This window comes from Lissotriton vulgaris, chromosome 11 (assembly GCF_964263255.1).
Source record: "Lissotriton vulgaris chromosome 11, aLisVul1.2, whole genome shotgun sequence".
Classification (NCBI taxonomy): domain Eukaryota; kingdom Metazoa; phylum Chordata; class Amphibia; order Caudata; family Salamandridae; genus Lissotriton; species Lissotriton vulgaris.
Genome location: NC_141699.1, coordinates 124,893,052 through 124,914,896, shown reverse-complemented (window position 1 = coordinate 124,914,896; position 21,845 = coordinate 124,893,052). Strand labels below are relative to the sequence as shown.

Genomic DNA, 21,845 nt, shown 5'->3' with positions numbered 1-21,845 from the left:
CTCGATCAGCCCAAGCCAGGAACAGATTCTGCGACCCCCTTCAAAGGACTTCACGACCCCCCTGGGGGTCGCGCCCCACAGATTGAAGACCTCTGCCTTATGGGGTTCCCCAGGGCTCAATCCTCAGCCCTCTACTATTTACCATCTATGTCAGGCCAATGGCGAAGATTGCGGAGGAAGCTGGGTTGTCCCTGTTTTCGTATGTCTATGACACCCAGATTGTTTTTTCCCTCTCTGCTGAAAGGGCGTCCAAACCCTCCCTACTTCAGGCCGGTTTGAGAAACATAGCAGGTTGGATGCATACCAACCTGCTAAAACTCAACGGCGAGAAAACAAAAGTGTTGATCTTGGGCAAGAATAAAGACCTGTGGGGCCCCCAGCATTAGCATGCCGAAATGGGCCCTCTGCCTCAGCCAAAACATCAGGTCCAGAATTTGGGCATTATAATTGACGACCAAATATCCATGAAGCAGCAAGCAGTGAGAGTGGCCTAGACTTGCTTCACAATCCTTAGATGGCTTAAGAAAATCTTATGGATGTTGTCCACATCTACTCAACGTACCGTGGTCCAGGCTCTCATCACCTAAAGACTGGACTGCGCGAACATCTTGTATCTGGGCGCAACTAAGGATGTGCTGCGTAAACTTCAGCTTGTTCAAAATGCTGCAGCAAGGAGGCTTTGTAAAATCCCTAAAACTGCTTCTATCTCCGAGTCACTTCGAGACCTTCATTGGCTTAGGATTGATAACTGTGTAAAATTTAATGCATTGAGTTTTATGTTTAAGATAAAATCTGGTAAGGTGCCACAGTACCCGATGACTCTTGCTCAACCTTACTTACCTTTTCATGTGCTCCGCTCTGCCAATCAGGCCAAGTTCATTGTTCCTAGGACGAGACTAGTGTGAATGGGCAGTCGCTCTTTCTAGTGTCTGGGTCCTTCTTTATGGAACTCCCTTCCTATGGAACTTCGGAACAAATTAATTTCCGGAAGGCAGTAAAAACTTGGCTATTCAACTTGTAGTTCTTTCCCTTTTATTGCTCTTGGCTTCTTTCAGCAGGCGCCGGGAAACCCTTGGGTAGCTGTGCGCCTCATAAATTCAAAACAACAATAACACAGATCAAGGGAGTAACTGGGATCACACCTGGTTGTCAGGCTCAACTGAAATATGCCTGAAAGTTTCAAAGGCTTAAGCTCTTTCATGAATCCATGGTCCTATGATGCCAACCTTCTTTACAAGGAGCACAGGCCCCACTGATCAATAACTCGTCCGGGAATCAGAGATATCGGATGTGCACAAAGGATTCTCTGCTCCCCTTCTTCCAGTGTGTGAGTTCCTACCCCAGCCCTCTTGAATGTCAGCAATCCACACCTCCTGTCTAGGGGTTGCAATTCTCACTTCCAGTAGCCTTTCAAGGCACTGGCCTTCCAAAATAGAACCCATAGGCCTCCATGTTATGTACCATGCACAGGCACACATACATCCCAGTATGCCCCTGCATGTATAACGCGCCACACGCAGTCATCACGGAGGCCAAGGGGGAGGTAAATACACAGTAGCAGAACTTTACCTGTGTGGACCAGTAGGCCCCACTACAATGACAAGTTAAAAGGCCTATTCACACTACTGATTCTTACTACGCACAAAATGGGTATTCTGCCACTATTGTGCTATGTCACCTAACTCCTGGCAAGGACAGTAGCCCCTCTACCTCTATAGGGGTAGTGCTTGATGTGCCCCCCTGGTCTAAAACTGCACTACCATAAGGCAGGCCTACGCCATAGTGCACACAGGGTCAATATTCGTCTAGGACTAAAAATCAGTACCCATGGTTCAGATGTCTATGCAGCTGGGCCAGTTAGGGCAAGGATGCACGTCCATCATGGTGACTTTTCCTAACAGAAGTCAGCCTGATTCAATGTTGGGTTCTTCAATGAATAGCTCTTCCACAAAACACCTGCAAGTTCAGCTCTCCCAGAGGTACAGGATAGATGACCTCCTTTCAGAATGTACCATTTAGTTAATCTATTTATAAAACTTAGGTAGTGTAGAGATTAACTGCTTTACTCAAAAGCACAAAGTTCCGAAAAACCTCTCCCTCATATTTATGATTACATTTTACAGTCAATTGTTGTAGGGACGCTAATAAGTATGATTCATTTCAGTATCGATTAGAATTTGTAAAGAAAATGTTGATTTAAAAAAAAGGTTTATTAGTTGAAGAATTGCAGCATATATAGATACACACAATCAAAAAGAGTCAAGAACTTTAAAATATAGTGAGCAATTTAACAAACATTACCTGATCAGTGAGTGGAATCGTACAGTTTATGTCAAGGCGATCTTCTCCTTCCAGCTTCAGGATTGAATTTCCAAGTAATTTCTTTAATTAAAAACAAAAAAAAAGAACAGTACAATTTATCACAAAGTAGAGCCAGAACGAAAATGTATGTGCCATGGCAAAAAGTATTCTGCAGTTATAATATTAAAACTGTACAGGGGGCGGTCATGGCAGGTGTTAGGCAGCAGGGTCAGCTGACCAATAGAGTACTTAGCAAAGGTGGCAGGTCAGTGTATAGGTGCAGGGTGCCAATACAGAGCAAGGTTTGAGGTGATGTGGAGCATGGCAGCACAGCATGAAAATTTGAAGCAAGGGTTAGTTTCACTAACAAAGCATCACATTGTAACTAGCCCAGTTAGCGGATATACAGGCATGGTGAAACTGCTCAGAACACTAATGCAACATGAGGTTTTCTTAGGATTCTGTAGTACATTGAATTCATGAACAACCAAATTTCAGCTCAAGCAGAACTTAAGGTCATCTTTAAATGGGCTTTCATGTACTGGAAACAGCACTCCGTCAAAGATCTGGTCGAGAATCTGTGGTTTGCACTTACAAGCAGGACACACTGGTATGAAGAAATAGACAGACTGCGTAAGCTAAAGCAAAGTTTCACAAAGCAAGCACGCTTAAGTCTCTTTACCTGAACAAATGGGGACAGGAGCTCTTCCAACAGCATCACACCAGCCTAATATATGTCAACATCAAGGGTAGTGCAAGAGTTATAGGGTTTAACATAATGGGACACCTTATGATTAAGCACAAGTCACAAAAAGGCACATAATGGGTAAACATTACTCATATTGTATTCAATAAAAAAGGCACTATCGAGGTAAAAAGGTGAGTGGAAGTCTGTAGAATAAATAAGAGTTGAAGAAGTTTCTGCTGCTGCTCAGGGCTATCCACCCTACATCCATCCACAAAAGGCTGGGTCCATGAAATATTTTCAGTTTAACCATCAGCCATGTTCATTGTTTCCATTTAAATTCCTTGTCTGTAAAAATACATTTTAAGTGGATGAAAATTTGGAACAGACCCGGTAATCTTAGACTTGTCTTGAACACCCTTGAAATATTTCCAGCTAGTTCCCTAAATAACCAACACCATCTTTTCAAAACATTTCAGTTACCTCCGATCAACACTGAAGTGGATTTGACAATTATATCATCCTTCTGGACATGCCTACCAAATTAACAATACCCATTCTGCCATTGGTTTTGCACCTTTACACCAAATGATCTGTTTCTACTATCTTTCCTAAGTCCAGTCGCACATTATATTAGAATTTTTCATCATCTTTTCCTCCTTTCCGAAGCAGGTAGCTCAACACTTCGTTATTAACTCAAGGTTAATTTTGGTTTAATGGAAAGTATGAAACCCTGTTGCTGCTGCTTTTTTTTTTATAAGCATCTGAAATTTATAGAAGTCTAAGGAAAAGGCATCAGATGGCACAGAATCCATTGTTAGTGGTCAATATTGTGTTTTTCCAATCATAGTTCTGTTTGCCCCCTTTCTATTGCTGAGGATGTGGCTGCCATTACTATATTATAACGTTGGAGGAGGTGGGTCATGGACAGTGGTGAGACTGAAAGAGGTGATGAAGTTAAAGTCCTAAAAGGCACATCAGCTGATGTTGCCTTCAGCAGCCTCTTAGAACATGTTGAAGAGTACATCTTCTCATGGAAGTCCAAAAGTTCTGTTGAATATAGAAACTATCATTATTAGGGTTTGACATGAAACAAATTCTTCCTCTTTTCCTTCACGCTTTCATCTTAAAAGACACAAAATTCTTTTTTGTGGGTGCAAATAACCAACAATAAAGTTGTTCTCGCTGTTGATGTACCATGTACAAGGAATGTATGTCTTTTAGGTTGTGGTCACTTTAATCAGTTAGATGTCACGGTCAACAAGTTTATTATTGAAGAGGTCACTTTTATTGGCAGACTGCTTGCTATTACTCTTGTGGTATTAAGGACACAGGACATTTTTTAACCAAATTACAGACAGTGATCTGGCCGCAGGAGTATACATTGATTGTCATGGACATTTGCTCCCTTTATATGAGCATTAATCACACAGATGGGTTGGAAGCACTTACATTTTATTTAGCAACCAGAAATGTGCAATTCTTCCAACATAATGCCATGGCAATCAAAATGATAGAACTGTGTTTGCTCAAGAACTACTTTACTTTTAACAAAGAAGTGTTTCATCAACTGCGTGGGGTGGCTATGGGGGGCATGTCTTTTTCCCACCTACGCATGTCTAACTGTGGGATGGTGGGCAGAACATGTCCTCAGACGCATCCAAAAACAGATGTTTGACACACATGTAATTGAGTGGTGGCGTTTCATTGATGATGATTATGTTATTTGGAAAGGTTCAGAGGAGGAGGCCCAGAGTTTTGTTAACATTATCAACGTGAATGATCTGAATTTCAAATTCACAGCCCATATCAGCAAACAGAAAGTTGAATTCCTAAATGTGGAAATCTATGTTAGCAATAACAATATACAGACAAAATTACATAGAAAGATGACAGCGGGTAATTCAATATTACACGCCAGCAGCTCCGACCCCAAACACTTGATAAAAAAGTGTACCATAAGGTGAATTTTTGAGAATTTGCAGTCTAGATACTGATCTAAAAGAGTGTAAAGATGCAGCAGTAGAGAGATTCTTGGCAAGGGGATACAAGATAAAAGACTTGAAAAAATGCATTAGCAAAGGCTAATAAGACTGAAACCACAACAGATGTCAATATTATCCCCATGAATGTTGAAGTTTGTAATAATTCTAACACTAGTAGTGATCCTATAAGACTGATTGCAACTTTCAGTCATCAGGAGTAGCAGATAGGAGAATAATAAATAACAACTGGCGCATTGTTAACCCCTTCGATGCTGATGACGAGCTCAGCTTGTCATCGGCCACGGTGGTCGTGTGCGGATGACGAGCTGAGCTCGTCATCTAACGAGGCTTTTTCGAAAAAAGCCGCGTAGCGGAAAAATAACCGCCGCAGCGATGCGGTTAAGACCGACATTATGTTATCACAAATGTTACCTGATCTGCCCTCAATATCGCTTAGACGGGCACCCTCTATGAGGGATGCGTTGGTAAAGACCAGCCCAGAAATTACTACTTCCAAAGCACAAGTTACTTACCTTCGGCAACAATATATCTGTAAGAAACAGTAGTTAGTATTAGATTCCATACCTTAGAATATCCCCAGGCGTCAGACTGGATCCGGACAACTTTGCTTAGCAGTACCCCTGCGTGTTGGTAGGTGTCGTCTGCGGCTCCGCGTCCGGCGCTGTTGGCGCCCGGATGACATCGTCAGTGAACTTAGACGCCGCCCTCGGGCGCTGACATCAGTTCTTATACACAGCTTTTCTGCGCCAGAAACGCAGAGCCATGATAAAAACCAACACTGATGCCATGAAAACCAAGGCCCTGAAAGGGGATGACCTTAACCCTAGATATCGGTTCGCAGAACGGGGAGGATGGGTGGGGCGGTAAGGAATCTAATACTAACTACTGTTTCTTACAGATATATCGTTACCGAAGGTAAGTAACTTGTGCATCTGAAAGAAACAGGTTAGTATTAGATTCCTTACCTTAGAATAGATACCCCAGCAATACCAACCCCGGTGGTGGGTCTGCGAACCAATGATCACACCAGGAAGTCCTGGAGAACGGAACGGCTGAAAAAGCCATCTCTCCGGACTTGGCTGTCCAGGCAGTAGTGTCTTGCGAACGTGTGCAACGAGGCCCACGTAGCTGCCTGACAGATGTCCTGCATGGAAACTCCACGACCCAGGGCAGTAGTAGCCGACGTGGCCTGAGTGGAATGGGCACGTAGCCCCACAGAAGGCTCCTTTCGAGGCAAAGAGTAACAAGCCATGATGCACAAGACGACCCATCGAGAAATGGTCCGCTTGTGCACTGCCCCTCCCTTCTTAGCGCCCACGTAACCAACAAAGAGTTGGTCATCCACCCGGAGCTGGCGTGTGCGGTCCAGATAGAATGAGAGGGCACGTTTTGGGTCCAGACGGTGGAGCCTCTCTTCCTCTTTCGAGGGATGCGGAGGGGGAAAGAAGGTGGGCAAAGTGATGGACTGCCCGATGTGGAAGGCTGTGACTACCTTGGGCAGGAAAGAGGGTCGCGTTCGCAACACAACTTTGTCCGGATGGACAGAAAGGAAAGGAGGTTGAGAAGAAAGAGCCTGGAGCTCACTCACTTTCCTGGCAGAGGTGATGGCAACCAGGAATGCAGTCTTAAGAGTAAGGAGACGAAGAGGACAGTTATGAAGTGGCTCGAAGGGAACGCACATCAGATAAGTCAGAACAAGGTTCAAGTCCCACTGAGGCATCACGAAAGGAACAAAAGGGAACATATGAGTGATGCCCTTCAAAAACCTAATTACAACTGGGGACTTGAACAAAGAGGGCTGATAAGGCGGAAATGGCAGAGAGGTAGCCCTTCAAAGTGCCCAGAGCAGAGCCCTGCTGGGCATCAATTACCACTCTATACCATATCCCTACTTTTTTTTGGGGGGTTTACATTTTGGAGGATATTCTCGATCTCCCAGTTTCCACCAATAAGGTCTAAGGAAAAACTGAGGTTATGTGCTGGGGAGTCGAAGACTATGTTAGGAGACACTGTGGGGAGTTTAGGTATCTGAGGATTATTATAACGATAATATAGAGGACTAGCAGCCGGCCCCAGCGTTGCCTGAGGCAGAAAGGGGCTGGGGGCAGTATTTGAAGCTTGCGTGCACTCCCGCCCGGGCCCGGCCCGGCCCCCTCCCGCCCGTGTCCCGGAGAGCCTGATTCTTACCTCAGCCGCCGGTCCCGATCCAGGCGCCCCGCCCGCACAGGCCACCACTTCACCCAGCAGCAGGCAGGTCCCCGCGTCAGTCCTCCCAGCAGATCGCGATCTTCACCGCCATTTCAGGAAGTGTTCAGGAAGTGTTGGGAGCGCAAATGATGTCATCACGCAGACGTCGCGGCCGGCGCTACTTGCAAGGGACTACTTTATTTTTATTTCTAAATTTTTCAAACAACGTATATTTTTAATTTTTAATAGCCTATGTCCTTCTGCTTGCCTTGAGGTTTTCAAAGATGTCTTGGGTGTTTTGATTGGTGGTGTACTTTTCGAGTTTACCTGGCTCAAAGGACACAGTTCTCTCTTTATAATAGTAGTATAGATATACCCATGATCAATTTGAAGAAAGTATCTAAAGAAATCGACCACTTTTTCTTGAAATGGCAGAATCTCCCCCTTACCATCTACGGGAGAGTAAACTTGGTCAAAATGGTTATCCTGCCAAAGTTGATATTTCTGTTTGGGGCTATACCACTTGATTTTCCTGGGAAGTTGCTGGGAAGGAAGATAGGGAGCTTTATATGGGCTAACAAAAACTCCAGGCTGTCTTGGAAGAAGTTAAAACGAAGGTTGATTAAAGGTGGCCTTGCCCTCCCCGATATTTCTTTATATTCTCGTGTCTTTTTGTTTAAAAATATCCGCTGCCTACTCTCTAGTCCTTCTAGTTCCAATTGGGGATTGATTCTGGATGCTATGGTCCATTTTGAGGGAGGTAGTACCGGGTTGCTGTATATGTTTGGTGCTCCCAGTTTTTTTAAAAAGGTACGACTAAAAGTAATGAGGTCAGCTCTCAGAGTGTGGCAAAACTTGAAAACAAAGTGGGGAATAAGATATTATTCCGATTTTGTCCCAATCTGGGACTCTCCAGGACTCCCCGCCTGCCTAAATAACACCTTGGCTATCCCTATTAAGAGGGCAGGAATTGTCATCTGGTCCAATTTAATATCACAGGACGGAGTTCATCCATGGGAGGTGTTAAAAGCTAAAACAGGGGACTCCCTCTCCCGCATCAAATACTTGCAAACATGCTCTTGGTTTGCTGCTGGGAGCTTTTAATATTCAGAGTAGAGCGCGAGCAGGCTACCATATGGACAGGTGCTCTGGTATATCACCCTCCTGGAGGTAGTAACAAAGAATTCTGCACCACACTACTAGACAGATCGGCATCTCATGTCCTGAAAGCCAACAAGTTCTTACTGATTGGAGACTTTAACCATCATTTAGAACTGCTCGCCAATTCGGACACTGCCAGCCTCATAGCAGCCATGGAATCCCTTAATCTATCATTAAGAGAGACCGGTCACACGCATAGGGCAGGCCACACGTTAGACGCCATTTTCTCAAATATATCTGAGTTGGCAGTTGAGCCCCTGAAGCACTTGGCTGGACTGATCATTTGGCTCTGCGATTCTTGGGGCTGCCTGTGCCATCAATAAGAAGGGCGCGGGGGCAGGAGATCCTTCGTAGACCATGGTCAAAAGTAACTCCCGCTGCTTTTGGTCAGGTTTACAGGGATCCCGCATTCAATTTGGATGCGGACTCTAACCTGGCCTGGTCAAAGTTGGAGGAAGCAATCCAGGGAGCCCTGGATGCTGTAGCCCCACTCAAAAGGGTAACCATTCAGGAGACGACAGCCCCTGCCCCCTGGTACACTGACATCCTTAGGAAGTAGAAGTCCACATGTAGGGCCCTAGAGAGAAGATGGAAAAAGTCAAAGGATGACACAGATGAATCACAATATCGAAAGGCCCATAAACTCTACCTTAAGAGCTGCAACGCAGCAAGAAGGGTACATTTGGGCGTAGGGATCACAGAGGCAAAGAACTCCTGTAAGGAACTACATAAAATTTTGAAGGAGTTCACGAATCCTATGGTTGAGAACGTGTCACCTCCCGCCACTCAGGCACTCTGTGACGAGTTAGCCAAATATTTTATCCAAAAGATCGATCTGATCTATCAAACCCTCGACATAGAGGAAGTGGAACTGGTTGAGGGACAACTAGCCAGGGACCCGCGGCCGGATGTAGAGCCCTTCCCTGGGCTCGATTCCTTCTCATATGTAACAAAGGAGCAAGTAGGCTCCCTAGTGAGTCGGGTAAAATCGGGGTAGCATCTGGACCCTGTACCACCGGCAGTCGTGGCAACACTTAGCCCGGTCCTGGCAGGTGCGCTCTCCACATTATACAACATCTCCCTGGGGACGGCTATATTTCCTGATAAGTGGAAAACAGTAAGTGTAAAGCCTTTGCTAAAAAAAGCATTAGCAGACCCGAATGAGCTGCAGAATTATAGACCAATCTCGCTTCTTCCCTGCTGTTCAAAGGTCTTGGAATCTTTGGTGAATCAACAGCTATCCCTCTATTTGGAACAAAACAGCCTTTTGGATCCCTCGCAGTCCGGCTTCCGCGCATCACATAGCACGGAGACCGCACTGTTGGAGGTGACGGGACACCATAAGGATGCCACTGGATAGGAGAATTAATTCAAAAAAACCTGGACTATATAGGCACTTATAAAATTTACCTTTTTAGATATACCATTTGTTGCATTGTCTTTGCAAACTTGCCTCCCCTTCCAATTATTAATGGGGCAGTTGGTATTTCTAAGGATTGTGCCTCCTTTAAACAATCAACTGGTTTCCCAATAGCTAAAAAACAGTTGTGAGACCTCTCATACAACACACACTTTCATCTCAAATCGTGATGTGCTAAAACAAAAAAAGTGTGTGAGAGCAAAATGGCACCTCACGGGCGCACCACCAACGGGAACCTGGCTGGTACTCGCCAGGAGAGCCCTGTTCTCATCATTGGCATCATCGAGCTCGAAAAGAAACAGAAAAGTGTCCAAAGACTCAACAAGAAGAGTTTGTGAAAGAATGCAGTGAAAACAAACAAAAAAAGAGACCTAAACAGTGTCAACCAACATATAAAACACACACACTCCAACAAAGATATGTACTTTTATTCTGTCTCTTGTGTTGGGTATGGGGTATAGAAATAAAAAAGTAGTTCTGGTTGTCACCTATATAACCAATACTACTTCACTTGACGACATGTTTCATTGCCAAACGAATTTTTAGGCAATTTCTTCAGGGCGTCATGCATTTTAAAGCCACTGCATACGGACCGTTAAGTCTTCACAACTGAAAAGACACATGAAGGACACTATTGGAATGAACCTACTAACATAGCGCGTGCCCGCTCCAATCTCAATCATATAACCTCTTGATAGTTACCCTCATATGGCCATAGGTGCTCCTACCAGCCGGAGAGGTGCAGATCTCATAAAAAGGAAAACCGCCAGAAGTCGATTATTCCATCTTCCCCTTTAAAATATCTGCAAACAATACAACATTCCCTGTGCCGTTATGTCTGTGAAGGGATTAAAACTTGTTTTTGTTTTACAAGGATTTAACTTAACCTCACAGAGTCCTTCACAAAAAATACTGTGCTAAGTTAGCACTATTCAGCATGGACATTACTTTGCCTCTCGTCATGTCCTTTCAAAAAAGCAATGCAGAATAAGAGCGCTACTAGTTATGGCAATGTTGCTTAGTAGTGATTATCTCATGTCGAAAGACACACGGTTTCGCAATCAAATAGTGTAGGACTCCATCGCATTATACCGAAGGCTTCCCCACCTTGCAGTACCTCTATAACGCGGAAAGCGCTGGCCAATTACTAAGAGTTACACCCAAAGTGAAATTTCCGGACAGAGCCCTGCTCCTTACCGTAACAGTGGAAGGTATCGGACCGTAACTCAGCCGGTGCGTGGTTGAAGGAGGAGAGGTGTGTTTGTTTATAGTCTGCGGCGTAATCTCGCGTTGAAAACGTGGCCGCCATCTTGGATAGGGCACTCGTACATTGCCCTACAGTAATCTGCTGAATCGTAAAGGAGATCTTGCGAGATCTCGGACGATCGTCACTTTTCGCTTTTTAATCTCATAATGCAGATACATAGTATGTCTTCTTAGGAAAGTGTAGGCAGGTGACCCAGGGTTAGTAATTTATACAAAACATTTCTTTAAGGATACACATTTGTTCTAATGCTGGATTTCTGGGTATGTATTAAACACTTGCCACGGCAATGGAAAACACGTAACATATAACCACACGGTGGCACAGTCTGTTGTATTATATGGTTCCCCTTATGTCCATTGTGCAGCAAGTCTTTTAGTGGATAGCACAATTCATGTATTCCTGTGAGGGATTCTCATATTTGGCAAAGTATTCATTAGCTACATGTAAAATACGGTCAGCTACAGAACTGGATACATATATTGAGAGATGCAATAGTGCAGATTCCCATATTTCCATAAAATCTATAGGAGTTGACTCCTGCATCTGTACATAACCACTAAGCAATAATAGTCTCATGCCTGCTAGGGATTATATAGCAAGAGGAGTCAGACCGGTCCTCGGAAGCGAGTTTACGGTCCAGGAAAGACATGGCTTGGCAGTTCGGGCTGGACTGTTCCCATGAGGCACAGTGTCAGACTGATTTGCATATAGCCATGTCCGAACTAGGGTGGCAGAGTGGGCTAAAGAATGGTGATGGATTAAACCCAGATTTTTTGACTGGGTGTGAGTGTTTGATTGATTCAGATGCTTCGTCCATCACCACCCCCTTTTGTACTGCTTTTGGTCGCCATAAGTGTGGCAGGGTATGCTCAGACGTGAGTCCCTTGCTCACTTTGCCACTGGATTCAAGCAAGCCGGGCTGAAGACGGCTGGAATGCCAGAAACCAGTCCTGGGAAGCTTGTTTCCGGTCCAGGGAAGACATGGCTTGGTGGTTCGGGCTGGACTGTTCCCATGAGGCACAGGGTCAGACTGATTTGCATATAGCCATGTCTGAACTGGGGTGGCAGAGTGGGCTAAAGAACGGTGATGGATTAAACCCAGATCTTTTGACTGGGTGTGAGTGTTTGATTGATTCAGATGCTTCGTCCATCACCACCCCCTTTTGTACTGGCTGACAAGATGACATCAACCACGTCAGGCGGGAGTGAAAAGGAATTCAGGTTGCCCCGTTCAATCTCCAGGCATGAAGGTGTAATGTCCGGAGGTGGGGGTGTAGAACCTGCCCCTCCATCTGAGAGAGGAGGTCTGCCCTGAGAGGGAGACGGAGCGGCGGGTGAGAGTAGAGGTGTAGAAGATCTGTGTACCACACCCTTCTTGGCCAATCCGGGGCGATCAATATAACTTGGGCCCGGTCTTGGCAAATCTTCCTCAGAACCCGAGGAATCAAGGGTACGGGAGGAAACGCGTAAAGGAGTTGTCCTCCCCAACTCAACTGAAACGCGTCCCTCAAGGCTCCTTGCATCGGATACTGGAGACTGCAGAAAGACGGGCAGTGAGCATTCTCGTGAGTCCACCCGAGGAGCTCCCCACATCTGAAAGATGTCGTGAACAACCTCCGGATGGAGCCTCCACTCGTGGTCGGCCGAGAACTGCCGACTGAGAGTGTCCGCACGAACGTTCAGAACTCCGGCCAGATGATTTGCCAAATCTGACCAGAGACGCAGAGCCTCTCTGCAGAGACACTGCGACCCCACTCCTCCATGCTTGTTGATGTACCACATCGCGGTCGTGTTGACCGACCGCGAAGGGAAGGGAGGAAGGCCTTGAGCGCCAAACGTATCGCCCGCAATTCTAAAAGGTTGATATGAAGCAACCTTTCCTCTGGAGACCAAAGACCCTTGACCTCCAGATCCCCCAGATGAGCACCCCACCCAAGAGTGGATGCATCCGTTATCACTGTGGCCACCGGAGGAGGCAGATGAAAAGGCTTCCCCTGTGACAGGTTGCCTTCCACACCCCACCAAGACAGATCTGCCGGAGCTTCTCTGGAGATCCTCACTGACTCCCTGAGATCTCCGTTGTGCTGATACCACTGCCTGCGGAGGCACCACTGGAGCGCCCTCATGTGCCAGCGTGCGTGGTTGACCAACAGAATGCAGGAAGCCATCAGACCGAGCAGGCGAAGGACCTTCAGGACTCGAACGACCGCTCCATTGTGGAATTAAGGAATCATTTCCTTTATGTCGCAAATCCTTTGAGGAGGAGGGAATGCACGACATACAGTTGTGTCCAGTACAGCACCTATGAACAGGTTGCGCTGGGAGGGCACCAGGTGAGACTTGGGTACATTTATTGAAAAACCCAACCGGTACAACAACTGAATTGTCTCCTGCAGATGCTGGAGCACTTTCTCTGACGACTCTGCTTTGATCAGCCAGTCGTCCAGATAGGGGAATACTTCTGAGATGTGCTGCCACCACTGCCATCACCTTGGTGAAGACTCGAGGTGCAGTAGTAAGACCAAAAGGAAGGATCGCAAACTGATAGTGTTGCGATCCCACCGTAAAACGGAGATACTTCCTGTGCGACTTCAGGATGGGTATATGGAAATACGCATCCTGCAAGTCGAGCGACACCATCCAGTCTTCTTCTAGCAGCGCTTGAAGAACCTGACAAGGGTGAGCATCTTTAATTTCTCCTGTTTCAGATGGAGATTCAAGACCCTGAGATCCAGAATCGGACGAAGCCTTCCATCCTTTTAGGGAATCAGGAAATACCGGGAGTAGCATCCCTGACCCCTTTCCTGCTCTGGGACCACCTCTATCGCACCCTTTCTTAACAGAGTCAGCACTTCCTCCTGCAGAAGTAACAGATGTTCCTCAGTGCAATAACCTTGACAAGGAGGTTAATTGGGAGGGAATTGCCGAAAGGGAAGAGCATACCCATTTTCTACAAGATTGAGAACCCAAAGATCTGATGTAACTGATTCCCAATCCTGTAGAAAATGGGTAAGCCGACCCCCCACCGGACCCACATGATCCTGAATGGCGGATCTAGGGCTGCTTTTCTGAGGCTCGAGGGTTGGAGGAAGTGGAGGAGGAGGAGACTTGTCGCCCACGAAAACATGCCCTTTGCTTTCCTCTGTAGGACCTGTACACGGAATTTTGCTGCTGCTGCTGTTGCTGACCTTGTCGGTAATTCCGAAAGGAGCGACCAAAACCCCTGAATCTCCTGTTGGACGAAGAGCCTCTGACCTGGAGACCTAAAGATCTAGCAGTCGCCCTACTGTCTTTAAATCTCTCCAGGGCCGTATCTGCTTTCTTCCCAAACAGACCAGATCCATCAAACGGAAGATCCAGCAAAGTCGCCTGAACATCCGCTGAAAAGTCCAAGGATTTCAGCCAAGCCGACCTCCTAGTGGCGACAGCCGTGCCCATGATACGTGCCACCGAGTCCACAGTGTCCAGACCACTCTGTATCACTTGGCGAGCCGCCGCCTGTGCATCCGAAATAACCTCCTCAAAATCCTTCCTGCTGGCTTCAGGAACCTTAGGAGCTAGTGTTTGCAAAGAATCCATAAGGGCATGCACATACCTCCCCATCAGACAAGTGGCATTAGTCGACTTCAACGCCATGCTCGCAAAAGAGAAGGTCTTTTTAGCAACCTGATCCTGCTTCTTTGCCTCCTTTTCACAGGGCACCTGGGGAAAGGCACTCACATTCTTTTTGGAGCAGGCTGCTTGAATGACTAGACTCTCTGGTGATGGATTATACGTCAAAGAAAACGGAGTCTTCAGGTGCAACTCTGTACCTTCTAGCCACACTCTTAGACACCGCAGGAGCCGACAGCGGTTTCTTCCACACCTCTAAAATGGGCTCCGTTAAGGCGTCATTAAACGGAACCAACGGTTCCACCACAGAACTAGGTGAATGCAAAACCTCAGTGAGAAGATTGGACTTAAACTCCACCATAGGCAAAGTCAATTGCAAAAGTTCTGCAGCCTTCCTCATCACCACATGATAAGGCTGGACATCCTTAGAAGGTGCACCAGAGCCTGAAGGTAACTCCCACTCTGGAGAGAAATCCAGGCTCCCAGCTTCAGCCAGATCCTCAAAACAGTCCTCATCCAATTCACCTTCCTCCAAATCAGGATGTGACTCCATATACATCCTTTCTTCATAAAGGCGTTGTGCCTCCCTTCTGGACCTCTCCTTCACACGCCTTGCAGCCGGATCCACCAACGGCTCCGACGGAGTCGGGTACGACGTCGGCAACGAATCCGAAGGCTCAGCGGGATGCTCTCGAGGACGCTCAGGAGCGGGCAACGCCGGAAACGGCGTCGACGATTTCGGCGGAGCCGTAAACTGCCAACGCGGCGTTGGAGCCGGCATATAAGGCATAAATGGAGCAGGAGGATAGGACTGAGGGACTCCAAGATTGAAAGCCAGAGAACCCATGGGACCCGAAGGTGCGCCAGAGGGGTACCATGCCCCTGAAAAGACGCCATACATAGCGTTCAGAAACGCCGATGGGTCCTGGCCTGGGGGTGGAAAGAATGGCTGTAAACCCCCAGGCTGGTCTTGAAGAGGTATTGGATTTGGCTCTTCGGCAGGCGTAGAACCCACATCCACCTGAACCTCTTCTTCATCTCGGGCCGGGGACGGCGCCGGAGACGGATTTGAAGCCGGAGTCGGGGACTGCACCCGCGACTCCGAAGGCGAGGCCTCACCTTCTGGTTCTGAGACTTCCAGTGTAACCACCTTAGAACGCACATTCTTCGGTGACCTCGACCCCGACTTCTTACCGGAACGACGTCGGGACTCATGCCTCCTCTTTTTATGTTTCCTTATCGACTTCGAAGCATGGTCTGTAGCGGACCTCGAAGACAACCCGTCTCGAGTTCTGGATCTTGACTTCGATCTCGACCTCGACTGCGCCCTTCGAGAACGAGACCTCGAAGATCTTCCTTTTCCAGCCTTCAGCTTTGCCAACAGGAGTATGGACTCTCTTTCCCTCAGGGCCTTAGGGTTCATCTTCCGACATGAGGAACATCCATCCACATCGTGGTCTGAACTTAAACACTAGATGCAGTCATCGTGCGGGTCGGTAATAGACATCATTTTACCGCACTCCCTGCAGGGCTTGAAGCCGGTCTTCTTTGTCGACATCGTCGAAGAGACAGGATACAGAGAAGCAGAAAATGGTAACAAAAAGGCAACAAAGTACCAGTTGGCTACTGAGATTCCCGATTACCGTTAGCGTCGACGACGCGGAAAAAAGGGAACTGATATCATCACGCCGGCATGGGCCTATTATAGGCGTCGGTGACGTCAGCGGAGTCGCGTGCGAGGCCTTGTCTCTATGACGTCCAAGTCCACGTCGGCGCGAGGCTACGAAAAGAATTTCCCAATGTTGCTGACGCAAGGGGGATATTCACAAGGTGAGGAATCCACACAGCAGATGTATCTATCAGAATGGCAAAACTACTTAAGGTGCATGTCGCATGTCACCTTTGCTCATTAATTGGAAGCCTCAGACTTTCTTGATCTCTGCCAAGGGAGTTTCCGGCCAGCACACTCGACTGAAGCAGTGATCCTCTTGGTAGTTGAGGACATGCGTAAGGAGGTGGATAGAGGGAACACTCTACCCGTAGTACTCCTCAATCTGTCGGCAGCCTTTGGGCTGCAGGACGCAGCTTTCAACTGGATTGTCTCCTTTCTCAAGGACAGATACCAATCAGTTAGATTTTCCCCTTTAATTCTCCTGAAGTCTAATTGAATAGTGGAGTGCCACAAGGCTCCTCTCTCTACCCTCATTTCTTTAGTCTCTATTTTAGTTCTCTGGTTCACTCTCTCAAAAACATGAAAGCCAAAACTTTCTAATTATGTTGATGACATGCAACTCCTATTTACGATTGATAATACTCTAATTCTAAGTATCATTTCCAAGACACCATTCTGTTAATCTGTGATTGGTTGAACAGCAAACATCTGAAACTAAACCCTGACAAAACAGAGATAGTAGTCACCAAACATAGGTTTCACCTGTGGAGTCCCTCCTTCTGGCCCAATGAGATTCCCCCCCACCCCACCCCACATAAAAAGACAGTAAAAAAGTCTTTGCTTCAATATGGACGAGGAGCATCTTTGAAACAGCATATTGGTTCAGTGATATCTTCCTGCTTTTTCCAACTTTGAAGAATTAAAAAGATAAAGAAAGATGCCTTGGTCCAAGATATAAAAGTTTTAGTCATTTCAAAAATTAACTATGCCAATTGCCTCTACCGGAGTCTTCCAAAACATCTTACCCACAGGCTCCAGTTGATACAGCAGGCTGCTCGGCTGATCTGTCAATTTACCAACCACTGCCACATTTCTCAAGCAACAAGAGATCTTCATTGGCTCCCTGTTGCCCAGAGATCCATGTTCCAAGCATGCTGTACTATCTTCAAGGCTTTGCACACGAATAGTCCAGATTTTATCACATCTCGGATCCATAAGTACCCCCTCACTAGGGATCATCTACATTATTTAGTGATTCCTCAATTTAGGAGGAATAGGAATGGTGGAGTGAGGTTCTCAGTCACTGCACCCAGTGTCTGGAACTCCGGCCCCTGGAACTTAGGACCACCTCAAACTATAGAAAGTTCAGACAAATTTTGAAGATTTAGCTCGTAAAGCAAGCCTATTAATAACTATCCAGAGTCATGCTGAGAGAGTTACCAAGCGATACAAGACCGTTTGGTGGATGTGCGCTCTGTAAGTTTCAGTAACATAACGTAAGATGGAGAAGTGAGGCACTCCTCCCACGCTTACTCAGATGAAGCGAGTGGAGCAAGAGATATGAATACTGCTTACATTTCTAGGGTTTCTTTCACTTGCCTTATGATTTAGAGCACATCGAAGATGAGCCTCTGGAGCAGCTCCATCAACACCGGGAACAGGACTCAGATCGAAAATTGGATGCGGAGTGTTACTTGGAACAGTCCCAGCAGAAATTCCTTTTATGCTTGGCGAGTGGTGTGGCCCACTGGTTAGAGGTGGCAGACCCGGAAGCAGAGGTCGGCCCGGGACCAGGGTTCGATTTCCGACGCGGCTGGGTCTTGGGCCATGGTCAGCAGACTCGATGATTCTCGCCTCGGTGCCTACTCCAACCATGGGTCCCACTCAGCAACTCTGGGCAATGGCTTGCTTAATCTCTACTAATGGCCCTATCAGCACCGGGGATGCTGGTCTTCACCTTGGAGATGCCCAGGAGGGGCCATCTCACAGGGAAAGCCAGGATGGGTTCCCCAGCGGTATACAGCGCTGGGACGCCCCTTTGCTGGGGCAGCTGTGCGCTTTACAAGTATACGACATTTAACATTTAACATTTAAGTGAGGCGCTCCTCCCACGCTTACTCAGATGAAGCGAGTGGTGCAAGAGATCTGAATCCTGCTTACATTTCTAGTGTTTCTTTCACTTCCCTTATGATTTAGAGCACATCGAAGATGAGCCACTGGAGCGGCTCCTTCAACACCGGGAACAGGACTCAGATGGAAAATTGGATGCGGAGTGTTACTTGGAACAGTCCCAGCAGAAATTCCTTTTCTGCTTGGCGATGTCATGGTGTTCAGGCTCATCAAGGCTCAGTCTTTGCATGCCTTAGAGTCACAGCTCGACCGCAAGCCCACCTAAAGGGGATCCGTAACAGACATTTGATTGCGACAGTCACTACAAATCTCTAAACCTGTCATTTTGGGGCAGCATCCCTTGCACACTTAACATTTCAAGGTAACTCTTAGAGAGACACAAACAGAGCTCTGGACCAATTCAAAGAAAGGAACTGAAGTCTGTGCAGGAGTGGCACCTGTGATAGATCACTTCCGGGGTGAAATGGCGTTGGTGTAGAGCCACACAAAGCGCCACCTTTGGTATGCAGAGGTACTGCAGTCAAGTTTCACAATTCAGTCTGACACCTGGGGAATATTCAAAAGGTGAGGAATCTGCAGTTAAAAGTCTCTATCAGAAACCAGTGCCCTTGACAGATTTCAATATTTACATGTTTGTTCAGAGAAGCCGAGACCGAAGTCTCCTTGTCCCAGAAAAAAGCACAGAATAGTTTATATTCCTATTCAACACCTTAAAATATAAAGGAACATTTTATAAGAACACAGACTCTTATGACTAACATGTATTTGAAGAAACTCTTGTGTTTGTACTTACAGCATCAGCTTCAGCTTTTTCCCGCGATACTCTTCCTCCAGCAACTACAGACTCCAATGCAGTGACCCATCGCTGCTTATCTGGGAAACTTGGTGCTAACAAGTACAGCGTTCTCCCAGGAAAGCACGTCGTATGTGGGTGAGACTCCAGCTTCAAGACATATGGCACATCTGAAAATTGCAAAAAGAAACCTTAAATCAGTAAAACTTATATTCTATGTTTCGGAACGCCACAGAATGATCCCTGGAAACTAGAAGGGTCTGACCCCCATGATCAGAGAAAAAAAGTATTGTACAACTAGAAAAACATGCCTGCATTTGGTGGAAGTAAAGGGGCTTAGTGAAAGGGCTTAACAGGAAACCTTGGCATGGATGGCCACGTGCAGGTGGCATCTGGATTAGGAGCTGAAAAGATTACTTTTTTCCCAAAGATGATCATGGAAAACACTGTCACATCTGTAATCGTTTTCTAGCTGGATGCATCTGGACAACAAGGCGCTTACTGGTTGTGTTTGCCCCCAAAATATGGAACTGTAACTACAGGGGTGTCTTCTATGTTCTTCTACTTCTAATTGGTCATAATAACTATACAGAATGTTGGAACTGCCCACAATCTAATATGGTGGATAGAGCGCAATTAGTTGCTTATGGATTGTGGTTTTGTGAGGACTAGGGTGCAGTCTGCTGTAAACATTTTCTATTACACCACTGGGTGGAGAGGTACGAACAGGTCTCTTACTTGCCCATATAATGCATACAATATGGTGGTGTCAAGCTCTGCATTTTTACATTATCCTTTCATTATAAATCGCCAGTCAAGACTCTTATTAACCTCACCAGATCTTAAGATGCATTTTATTTGGTTAAAAAATATCAGGTTGACTTTGGTAACTGGTATGGGCCTACATCTTAAGTAATTAAAAATGAAAACAGTCATGTTTTTGTCAGTGACCTGCAAGGGATCATTCGACGTCTCAGTCTTGGGCAAACTTTGTTTGACTTCAGTCTGGCCACAGTCATTAAAGTTCTACATAAAGGCTTTCCATTCAGATAGTTTCACAAATCCATTCATCTTCTGTAGACAGGTTGCAATGCCACCATCCTCCAAAATGATTACAGGTCACCTGCCTAAAAATGTAACATCATCTAGATGTTTTTTCAGGTGAACAGATACATTTCCTCACATGAAACTTCTACAACTTTTTAATACTACGAATTAAACATCATAAGAGAACCAAATCCAATGGTCGAGCCTTCTGCTACAACGTTCCTTAAGCGTGAAATAACACGCAGCACACACAAGAGATTCCTGCTCACTTCTTGAATTTCGCAAGAAGCTGAAGATCTAGTTTTGCGAGTAGTTCTATTAGGCTCTAGGTTTGGCTAGACTCACACCTGCTCAGGGCCAGGATACTCTCCTGGGTGATAGTGAGAGCTACAAATCTGGAAAACATAACATTTCCTACACAGATATCATGTAATACTGAAACCCAACATTTGTCAGTGTAACCTCTTCCACAACAACACATTCAGCCTGGACCAGCCATTAACACTACAACTGCTTATAAATACCTTTTGAAAACTTATTTGTAAATGATAGAAACTTAATTCCCTTAACATGAAGCGCACAAGTATGAAAATCTACTAAAATTCAGCAACAATCAATATTTAATTTTTCACTCAGGTCACTAAATACTCCATCACTGCCTGACAGGTGTTTATCCTAACAAGCCAAGGCACAATAGCAATTTGTTTAATATGGTCTCCTGAGACATTATGGAAGTCTGCTCCAAGTAATCTCCATCAACAACCAGGACATTTGTTGGATGTGAAAGAGCATACATTTGAACTGGGCATGTACAAGTATAATCTATTAAAATAAATTATTGGAGAGACCCTGTATTAGGCTATAGGGCCAATAGGGGTCTAGCATAGAAATGCTGCCAAATACGAATTATATTTTTACATTTTACACATTCCTTTGCAACTTTCTTCAATGCAAGTCAGGGATTATCAGCATTAACACCACTGAAATCACTATCTTGACTCAATATGATCACAATAATTGTGTTGTACATAGGGGTTGAAGCTATGGTACATTTGGAAACCTTAACAAAATAAAGGAATGTCCTTTTGCTGCCATGAATATGACCAAACCAAAAGACAGCCTGGAAAGAATGCACCAAGTACCACATCTAAATCAGATTACGATCAATCCTAATCACTTATATTGGCTTTCACAGACATTTCTCACCTGTCTTGGCAGTATTTGCAAGCTCTGAGGTTCCCACAGCTCCATGGATGGTCACATCTCCATCGGGAAGGCACAGCTCAAACTCTTCTAGTGGTCTGTGGTTACCTAAAGGACACAAAATTATCAACAGCAGTTGAACAAGCATATTTTAAGGAACAGAGCAGGGTAAAACTACAGGAGGATAAAAATCAGGCGTTTAACTGGGTTACAACAGATTCTGTACAAAGTACAATATTGCTATTTTTCCTACAGCAAATGAAAGTGCAATGCATATTAAAATGGAAGAACCAGTGTATGTCATCATCATCATCACAAATACCTTACCCAATTTAGTCACTGTAAATAATAAAAGTGCATG

General features: G+C 45.8%; 1 protein-coding gene across 1 annotated transcript in view; it reads right to left on the bottom strand.

Annotated features, from left to right (window-relative positions):
• The window catches only part of CIT (citron rho-interacting serine/threonine kinase), a 1,473,679-nt gene that overhangs the window by 372,044 nt on the left and 1,079,790 nt on the right, over window positions 1-21,845 (bottom strand). The window contains exons 36-39 of the mRNA XM_086942878.1: window positions 21,488-21,592; window positions 19,235-19,404; window positions 2,984-3,028; window positions 2,302-2,382 (exon numbers count right to left, since the gene is read on the bottom strand). Of these exons, the coding sequence (XP_086799004.1) occupies window positions 2,302-2,382; window positions 2,984-3,028; window positions 19,235-19,404; window positions 21,488-21,592 (401 nt within the window). The remainder of the gene's footprint in view (window positions 1-2,301; window positions 2,383-2,983; window positions 3,029-19,234; window positions 19,405-21,487; window positions 21,593-21,845) is intronic.